Source organism: Dendrobium catenatum, unplaced genomic scaffold (genome assembly GCF_001605985.2).
Source record: "Dendrobium catenatum unplaced genomic scaffold, ASM160598v2 fragScaff_scaffold_128, whole genome shotgun sequence".
Taxonomy (NCBI): Eukaryota; Viridiplantae; Streptophyta; class Magnoliopsida; order Asparagales; family Orchidaceae; genus Dendrobium; species Dendrobium catenatum.
Genome location: NW_021318590.1, coordinates 22,397 through 33,055, shown reverse-complemented (window position 1 = coordinate 33,055; position 10,659 = coordinate 22,397). Strand labels below are relative to the sequence as shown.

At 35.9% G+C, this 10,659-nt stretch overlaps 1 protein-coding gene across 2 annotated transcripts in view; it reads left to right on the top strand.

Annotated features, from left to right (window-relative positions):
* LOC110107827 (zinc finger CCCH domain-containing protein 21) overlaps nt 1-10,162 on the top strand; it is a 30,949-nt gene extending 20,787 nt beyond the window's left edge. Inside the window, exons 5-8 of one of the 2 annotated variants that reach the window (XM_020838226.2) lie at nt 8,199-8,387; nt 8,642-8,772; nt 8,864-8,960; nt 9,643-10,162. In XM_020838226.2, the coding sequence (XP_020693885.1) occupies nt 8,199-8,387; nt 8,642-8,772; nt 8,864-8,960; nt 9,643-9,816 (591 nt within the window). In that variant the 3' untranslated portion in view covers nt 9,817-10,162. The remainder of the gene's footprint in view (nt 1-8,198; nt 8,388-8,641; nt 8,773-8,863; nt 8,961-9,642) is intronic. The other variant, XM_020838227.2, reaches the window with a different exon arrangement.
* Nucleotides 10,163-10,659: the final 497 nt, after the last annotated feature.

Sequence of the window (10,659 nt, the reverse complement as noted above, 5' to 3'; positions counted from 1 at the left end):
GGGTGAACTCACAAAGAGATCATAAGTGGCAAATAATTTTCATTCATCAAAAACTATTTATTACAAGAGAAGGGCCATATAAATAGGCCTCACAATGACAAATAAAAAGCAAAAGACTAAAATGCCCCTTGGGCTACAATAGCGACCAAATACCCATAAGGGCAAAAACGGAAAAACATAAAATAAAAATAAACTACTACATAAAATAATGAAAATACAACTCATGCTCGTAACCATTGATCTCCGGCGTCGAAAATGCTAACGATGTCCTCATCATAAAGTCCCCCAAAAGATAAACATTGCGGCTCCAAGTTTCCACACTGAGTGGCCAAATCAACCTGATCACAAATATTGCTTTGCTTTGAAGTGGAAAGGTATACCTTGAAGCAATGAAACAATGATGCATACAAACCACCACCGCCACCGAATGAGGAGCTCCCTTACTGTGTCGATTGGTCCTTTTAGCTGGTCATTCATGTTGCCTCACTGCTCATTTCCAGGAATTCACTAAAGTGTGGCTGTTGGAGTCGGTTTGAGAAGCGATGGTGTGGGATATCGAGCAGGTGTTGAGTGATTCAGTGAAGTAGAGGAGGATCGGTTTGTCCATGAGAAATAGGGAATAATGGTGGCTCTAAGTTGAGTGAGGAGTGAAAGGAGAATAAAGAAGCACGTGGAAAGGAAAAAGATAGTTACCTTCACTACAAGCGAGCTTTTCTGAATGCCTCCTAGTTATAAAATTTTGAGTTTAGTAAGATAAATGCTTGATGTTGTTGTTGTTGTTTCAATTCTCCTAGTTGTAGAACTCTTTAGTTTGGAGAGTGATAATTATTATACTTTTAGAGTAAACATCATTGGCAGGGTTGATATTGAGTTGAAGTTAGTGAGCTTTTACATAAACTCAAAATTGAGTGTATGAATTTTGACTTCAACCAAGTTCAATTTGAGTTGTGAGTGACCATTTCTTAGTCAAGTGATCTATATGTAATTATTAAATGTGTAATTATTGGTCAAGTTTATATATGTGTGTGTAGATTTCTAGCTAATTGAACTAATAGTTGGATGAGACTTCCAAAGAGTGAGAGGATGACATGGTATAGAGATAACATCAGTGAGCATTTCACTAGAGGAATTCACGGTTTTTCTGGCAGAATTATTCGTTGGAAAAAGAAGAAAATCTGCTGGAAATAATTCCGTTGGCAAAACACGCGTTGGAAAAAATTAGCGTCATAATTTTTTCCGTCATAGATTTTATCGACTGATTTTTGGCGGTGTCCAAAATAGGTTTTCGACGATTCGCATTGGCAGATGTTGGGCTAAGATTCCGCAGGAAATTCCACCGATAATCCACCCGTAATTCTGGCAAAAAATTCTACCAAAAAACGATGGTATCGAGTTTTCGGCAAAAAAATCCACCGAGAACCTATGGCTTAGAAAAAAATACTTTGTCATGTTAATTATCCTACAATAACCCACAAAGAATGTATCAATCACATAAATGAACTCAATTAATAAAATAGTTGAACATTCCCAAAAAAAATATTATTCAAAATGCATTATATGTTGACCAAGCACCATACTGTACAAACCTTAGTCAAAATACATCAGTTCTTAAACATTACAAAAAACCAACAAAAAAACTACAAGCATCCAGGCTCTAATTATCTTCTGTTGACTCACACTCTTCGGTCCCTGCGGGTTATGTTTGATGGAACTGCTCCCTGATTATGTGCATCTCCTCCAATATCTTGCTTTACTACATTTGCATATCGGCTTGTGGATTTCGCATTTGCTTTAGTTCAACTGTCAGGGGAGCCACCTATTTGCTAACTAACCTCTCCTGGATGCTAGCTAAGAAGCTTGATGAACTAAAGATTGTCCCTTGAATGCATAATCCTGCAGGCTTAATCCATAAACTCTGCCCTTCTACATTTCGGCTTTTGCCCATGACCACATAATATAGTCGGAATAATCATTGATCCCGCAGAGGATTCCTCATCAGCTACTGTTTGGCTCTCTCGAAATCTTGTATGACTTATTCTTTCTAAAAAATATAAGATAAATATAACTGTTATATCTGTGTCACTAAAATTGAGGATATAGGGAATGAAATTGAGGATATAGGGTATGAAATTGAGGGCTGGTAGATGTAGGTGTAGGCACGGTCGGACTCGGCTGGGTCTGGGCGGCAGGATGTGATGAGGAGGTCCCCTCAGATGGTTTGACCCTATTAGATGGGCCACTACTTACATTCTTTCGCCTACCAAATATATTCATGATTGACTTGCAAGTGGGCACATCACCAAAAGCCATATGCAAAATAAGAAAAAAGTAAGTACTTAAAATAACTAAATATAGGAAATGCTGTAAAAAATGCATATAAGTAGAGATATTAAAAAAAGAAAAAAAAAAGCATTATAAAAATATGAATGTAGAAATCTAACAATATGAAAATATATTCACCGTTCCACTACTACTCATTACTCGATTGACTTCCATCTTACCATGCCACCTCCTCATTAGCTACTTCATCCTCACTATTAATGTCAATATCCTCTAACTGTAACTCACTCTCATTTGATACGACATGATCGTCAACATCATTAGCAAGTTCTTTGACATACATTCATGTTGATGTGCTGCTTGTATTGTTATACTCCTTTCAGTAATGCCTCTGGATTTTGTCTTAATTACTAAAAGTCAATTTTGCTTAGCCCGCACTTTACCTAGGTAGCTGGCAAAGTACACTTGACTCTCCTGGCCAGCTATGAAAAATGGGTCATACTTTGCCTATCTCCTACCTCACTTAACTTCGGTAATACCATATTATGGATATACTCTTGCATCTCTATTTTGCACTAGATAAAAATGTTTGCAATAACATGGAAATAATATAGAATGTAAATTATAAGTAAATAAATAGATAAAAAAATTGCAAGAGTTTCATGAAGCGTTGGACAAGGAAAACGACTAAATCTTGCATTAATTTGTTTGACTTTAAGAGATGCAACTCTAACAAATTGAGGTTATGATATTAATCTAGCAAATTTGGGCATAAGCTTTTGTTTCATGCAAAGTAATCCATTTGGCATCACAAACAAATTTATATCCATTAGTGAAAAATATGTCCTTGGAATTTACTATTTGTAGTGGAAACAATCTTATCATATATATAGCCTTAAAAACAATTTATATAGTACTATTTAACAAATAGATTGGATGTAAATTCACAATGCAGTGGTAGAAAGAGAGAATAATCTAAAAAAATGACAACGAACCCATTTTATATGGTCAAACCAAAAATGGAAATGGCAAGGAAATTGTGTTTTAATATCTTTGATAAAATCAATCTCATAGTTGCTCTGCCTAATCAATGCATAAGAAATAAGAGTTTAAGGATAAGGCAAATAAATGTGCTTACGACAAGTAAACGGAGGCTTGACTGCAACCAACAATGGAGGAGACAAAGGAGAATGCGTCCGAGAACAGAGGCTCGAATCTTTCTGAGAACGATGAACGGTGACAATCAAGCCCTAGGGGTGGGCTACGACTGCATTTCACGTAAAAATGGAGTTTTGAATGTTATTTCGCGTGAAATGGCGGAGGAAGGGAGGATTTCTGCCGGAATTCCACTTAAATCGGCAAACTTTTCAGCGGTGATTCCAACGAGCCATGGTCCACCAGAAATAGCTATTCTTCCTGTGATGTTTATGGTAGAGTAGGATTTGATTTTAGGACTTGTTAAAGATGGAGGCTTATGCCTTGTCGAAAGTCATGGGTGTTTTTTTTTTTTTTAGTTTTCATTTTCCCCATTTATTTTTGCGAGTTCTCATAGTTCACCACTCATGCGAGTGATGATTTTGCTGTTCACAAGAACAATTATTATGATACGAGTTTTGCGCTAAGGTTGTTTGATAAGGTTTAGGAAGTTTAGCTTTGAATGTAAGTGCACTTTTAGATTTGAGGCAAATTTCAGGTCAATGCCCCCTTTCCCACTGAGATATTGAATAAAATGAGATATGTTTTTACCACTAATACAAAATTTTTGCAAATGAATGCAATTTCTGTATTGGTGCAAGTATTATATTGCGCTGGTTTGACCCTTGGAGTAGAAAGAGATGGCCTTGGGAATCGAAAGTTCTAGGTGGGTAGTCTGACTTTTTAAATTTGAATGGAAACCTTACCACCTTAATTTATATGGGTAGAACCAAATTGACATCTCTCTTAATTTGAATAAGATAAAAAAGAAGCAACCTGCTTGCCTAGTTGTTGCAATGCACTTTAGTTGGTTGAGGAATTTGGAATTTATGAGGTGGAGATTTGTTTAAGTAGTAGTAGAATCAAATCTGAATGTAGGTGGACTACTGATGTGGACATCGGAGCTTGGAAAGTTTATCATAGATGTGACCCTCGATCTACGGCCATGATTGAGTCGATGTACTTCTGAATCGTATTATATATTTGTCTTTTATTATTTTATGTTGTATTTGTTTTTCCGCTTTTACCCCTTAAGGGAGGTTGTGTTTAAGCTTAGAGGGTATTGTCGTCTTTTTATTTTGAGTCATTTATACGAGGCTATATATAGCCCTCTTGTTCTCTTTTCATGCTTAATGATTGAATGATAAAATTTTTGTCATTGCTTGAGTTCTTTGTGAAATCTTAAGAATGCTTGGAGAGAGAGATCCCTAGGAGAGGGAATTTGGATCACCCACCAACCTTGGAGACGATCGGGTCGTGGTTCTTCTTCTTTATATATTTTCCTTTTCCACTCTTCACCTAGCCGACATATAGTCTCTCCAAACTCCTAAGCCGCCGGCCACCTAATCCCCCCACACCACCCGCCGGTTACATCCCATCACCACCCCCCACCGAAATCCCCACAAGCCCCCCAACCTAGCCGCTGGCCACACCTCTCCCATCTTCCCTCCACAATTCAAACCCCTTCTTGAATAATTTCCATAAGTGTTCACTCTTAATTTAGGAAGGTCTAATTTCAATTTTCAAAATAATTTGAATTTGAAAATTCGTTCCTAATTTAAGAAACCTATTGAGGAAAGTTACTAAATTAAATCTTATTTGAATTTCAAATTAATTTGGATTTAATTAAATCTTTCCTAATCCCTAAAGCCCAAATAAGAAATCCAAATCTCTCCCCCCACAATCCCCTCCTAACCCCTTGAAGCCGCTGGCCCCCCTATGGAATCCTTTGGTATTTGTTTCCAAAACCACTAAGCTCTCTCTTGGAAATAATTCCTATTTTCCCCACCTCTCTTTGGCCGAAATTTCCAAGAGCTCCACCTTCTTAATACTTTCCAAAAACTTATATTTAGCTTTGGAAATAAATCTCCAAACCCCTCTCTTGCCGCCACCCCTCCCTCTCTTTCTCTTCTTTAATTATTCTCAATCAAGGGATTAATTAAGGTGATGTTTGAAATACTTTCCCTCCACAAAATCTGAACCAAAGTTAATTCCCCCTCCCTCCTTCATTGGCCGGCATCCCTTCCTCCCCTCCACTTCAAAAATTTGCGAGAAACTTATTTCTCTCTAGTGGAGTTCGCAAGGAATCACATTGATCATCATCTACACACCATTCTTTCAAAGTCAATGAATGGCCGATCCGGAGCTTGACTACGGATTCTCTTATGACGAACAAGGCAACGTCAACATTCTCCACTCCACCTTCTTTGATTTCAATCCGGAAGTTGATCGTTCCATTGAAGAATACGTGGAACGCATCGTCTTCACGCTATCGGAGGCCATTGATGAGCAGCTTGCCAACACCCAGTGGCAAATCGTTTCCGAATCTTCCCAAGGGTGAACTTCTCCTTTTCATTTACTTTCCTAATCCATTGATCTTGCAGGTGGTGACAAGTCACAAAGAGCCGTACTTCGCCTTCTGCTGCTACTTAGTAAAAGTAGGAATGAGTGTGCTTTTTATGTTGATATCTTATTATTAGATTAGGGATTTTTGTTGAAAACTACTTAATTCGCATGTTGTTGAAGTTGTTTGTTGTTTTGATAATCCAAACTCTTATTATGTAATTTGGCCTAAACTTAATGACCGCTCTTACATTTTCTCTTTTTGTTTAAATAGATAATAGTCTTAATTGTTCTTGTTCTTTTCAAACTCATGCAAGTTTTTAACGCATTCATTTAAAAGCTTTGTAGTCTTGCATCAACTACTGTTTTTCTTCAAAATTGAAGTTTTTGGTTGGTTGGTTATTTTGTGGATATTGATTTGCTGTTCATTTTAATTTAAATGGAGTTTGTTGGAAATATAGGGCATAGAATGGTTGACAATAACGGGAGGGAAGGGAATGATGGTTTTACTATCATGTGAATGGTAATGTTACTATTCACATGGATAGTAGATTTATTGTTCATATTAATTTTTTTTTACTGTGCCATGTACAGTAAAACAACATCAAATGCAAGGAAACTTGGTATAAAGAGGATCATCGGTTGTATGGAAAGAGAAAAAAAACAAAGATTTAGGCTTCGTTTGGGAGAAGCAATAAAAAGCCGTCCCGAACGAAGCCTTAATTGGGGAAACATGAACTTAGACATGGTGATAGAACATGCTTTAGAATCACAATCCTGCACATCAGAATGATAGAATTAACCATAAGAACTTGCTTTTGATACCATAAAAGCACTGATCACGCTAATAGCCGAAGAAATAGGCGACCAGAGGTATTGTCACCGGGTGAGTCACAGCAATAACTCAGGAATGGTTAATAGCTACAGGCCAATGTGACAACATATAGCTTGCAAGACCTAGTGGAATGAAAATCAGTATAGTTTATTTACTTTTGTGCAGCTTTATCTTTCCTTGCAACAATGTCCACTTTTTCGTCAAAGAAGTATAACTGCTTAACTTCTAGGATTCATTTAGCTCGGAAATCATGTAATATTGATTATGGGTCTGTATTCTAACATAAAACATCATAAAAATATCAGACATTTAAATTTTATCGGTTTTATGATTTGCAGCTATTGTTGAAGGAATTTTGATTATTCCAATGTGAACACCCTTTTTTTTATTTTTTGAAATTAATATGAACACACATTTGATGTCTGAAACTAGCTATAGATGCTATAGGTCGTTTCTTTTATAAGTATTCGTTGATGAAAAAAAATTAAAAAAAAATACACAGTTCTGTTTAGTTCGTTATGGATTCCATGGCATATACTCAGTAGATTCTAACTAAATTCCTGCATTTTCTAAATTTCTTGGATCATGATTAAGGATATGAATCTTAATCTTATGCTACCATATGGTTATCTTAACTTCTATGCTTATTAAACTAATTTTTTGTTACAAAACCATGTAAAATTAGAAATTCCATGTCTTCTAATGCATTCAAAATATTAAATCTATAGTTTTTTTTTTTCTGACATTTTCTTATATTCTCTCATGATATAGAAGAATAGTATATTTTCCTGCAATCTCTATCATAGTAAATTTTCATCAGTCTTTGGGATTGCAATATGAAATATTGTTTGAAACCGTTTTTGTTAGGAGCATATCAAAATGATTAGTGATTGGATCATTGTACCACTTAGTTTTTGACCATCTGACTGATATCAACCCCTAGTTTTGCATTTCTGTATGCTTGTAAAACAAAAATAAGACTATCCTAAATTCTTCTACGAACTTGTCAAGGATAGAATAAGCAAATATTGTTCTCTTTTTGCAATTTTTGCAGCATTGGTTAATTTTTTTTCTGATTGCAATTATTGCTCTAACAAGTTTTTACTGAGAACCTGCGCATCCTTTCACATTCCATGTCTTTTTATGTTTGCATTATTGTAGAGAGCACTGCATAAGCTTACTCATACACTTTCTAAAGTCCAAATTTCACCCCACATTGTCTCGTTAACAGATTTGTGCCCATATTTGCTTCCTGTTTTAGGGGCTATTTGTTTTAATGTTTTCCTTGACGTAATATTATATTATTTATGGATATTAGGAGTTTGGCTTGATTTTCTCTCTAACATTGATATTTTCTAAATATCATTAGCCGTAAAGTTTGAGGTTACTAAACGAACTCTTTATGAAAGATGTCATCTCTAACATTTTTTTCTAGATAACAATAATATCTAAACAACATTGAACCAAAAAAACACTTAATAAGAAATGTTTGTAATTTAGATCCATACACCAGCGGGAGGCTTCTTAGCGAAGTGTTTCTATTCAGGTTTGCAAGTTTTTCCTCGAGGCGGTAGAGAAAAAACAGTATGGTTGGTTCTGGTCCTGCCCCAATGGCGGCAAAGACTGCCATTACAGGCATGCTCTTCCTCCTGGATATGTTTTGAAATCTCAAATGAAGGCCTTGTTAGAGGAGGAAGCAGACAAAAAACCAATTGAAGATGAGATTGAGGACCAGGTACTACACATTTCTGTTATTTTGAATGTTTTTTTTTCTATGTTCCTGTGCTCCCATGCATGCGTTAGTGCATATCTTTTTTGTTTATCCTTCTCGGTAGTTGTCTTGCTTAGCCTTGTTTGTGAAATACAAACCCATCATGTTTTGCACGTTAATTTTCTGTCCATGGTCCTCCAAAAGCCATCTTGAGGTATTTTCTCTTTGAAATATTATTTCCTTGAACTTGCTAATCAGCGTTGCTTGTATTTTAAAAGCGTGGAAAACTCTCTTCTTCCACTCCCATGACGCCTGAGCTGTTTCAACAATGGAAGGATAAGAAGATGGCTGAAAAGGAAGCTGCTCTTGCTGCAAATCAAGCTGAGAGAGCGAAAAATGATCGCATGAGGTAGATTATTTGCAATAGTTCTTCTCTACATTGGAAGATTGATCTTGCAGTGCATAATGATGATGTTCTAATAAAATGGTTTTCTTCTTAGTGGTCGTGAGCTCTTTCTTTCAGATGCTAGTCTGTTTGTGGATGATGCAGAGGCATATGAGAAATACCAAAGGGAAGAATCAGATAGTGAAGAGAAGGTAAGATATCATTCTTATATCATTTTGTTTTTTTTCGTTTGCTTTTAAAGTTTAATATTACTTCCTTTTCGTGATCTCGAGACTATTCAATCATTTGCAACTGTCTTATTAATCTGTTCCTCGTTATAATTATCAAGATATCTTGTTTTCCATTGCTTCACTCTCTGATCTACAACAACAAAAGATTCAATGCTTTTTTCATGTGTTTCGTAGAAGTATAGTGAAGATTGGCCCAATCTTTCTTTGGACTATACTTTTTATACTGTGTCAAGTCATGGAAAATTATTATGTGCGGAGACCGGACGTAGAGATACGTCCGGACACCCACTTAAAATTTGACACGTGCAGTGCACTTTAGTTGCGTTTTTTTGTGTGTTTTACCTGCACTTTAGTTGCACCTTGACTGCTCTTTTGTTGCGCTTTTTTACCGTGCTTTACTTGCGTTTTGACTACTTTTTTGTTGTGCTTTTTTTACTGTGTTTTACTTGCACTTTGGGCTTTTGATGTGCTTGGCTTAAAGTCCCGCAGACACATTAAATATATAAAGTAAAAAATAAATCGAATGTATCCACTCAATTTGTCAGCATTTTATTGGAGTCGTGACGTACCTCTACAGTCTCCGCACCTAATAATTTTCCGTCAAAGTCATACAATCTTTTAAGATCGTTTCCAAATTACAAAGCTGCAGGTTAAAATGACTAAAACTGGCGAACCGAGCACTTCAAAACCTGTCGATAAGAATGAAATTCTCGCCGAGGATGATGATGACGACCTCGACATTGATGAATTGAACGAACTGGAAGCAACCTTGTCAAGAACTACACTTGAAATCCGTGAACCGGGCTTGCAGGCCTAATCAGTACAGGTTTGCATCTCTTCTGGAACAGGATCCATCCCTCAAAGTAACAAGCAGTTCTTGCTTATGAGGCCATACTGTTCTAAAATCATGTAGGCTTTCAAGCATGAGATAATTAGTCTAAGAGCTGTGATTGACAAACGAATAGTTCTGATTGACAAATTTCATTCGTGAGCTTGCTGTTGAAAACAAATCAAAATCTATTCAGGAGCTGAACTCATCTTATTTCCACATTGCTTTTTGAGAACCAATATGTAGAAACATTTGGGTTGGCAGCGTAGAGGAATTGGTTTTTTGGTAAATGAACTGGGTGTTATTTTGAAACATGTTATACTCTTGAAACTTACTTCTTGTCTGCGATTATGCATTTTAAATTCACATTTTACACACTGTTCAGTTTTCTAATTAACAAGATTTCATTCATTTGGGACGAACTGCTTCTTAAAATAATTTTTTAGCACAAAATATTAAAAATTTTATACTAGAAAGCCGTCCCAAACGAAGTCTAAGATTTTGTTTGGGATGATTTTTACCACTTCTTAAAGCAGTTTTCTAGTACAAACTTTTTAAGAAGCATTAAGAAAGCTGTCCCAAAAGAAGCCTAAGTATGCTTCAGATGGCATTCTGTTTTATTTGTTCATTTTATTTGAACAAGGTCTTTTGCATGTGAGGTGAATTAATCCATTAATCTCCTGATTAATTTAATCTCAGAGTATTACATTTCTCTAATTAAATCTCAATCCTTCAATTAGATAAAATTAATCTCAATTTTGTCTCTCGGAGATCATTTGAGATCAATTTTATATAGTATAGAAATTAAATTATAAAAATGTGATTCTCTTG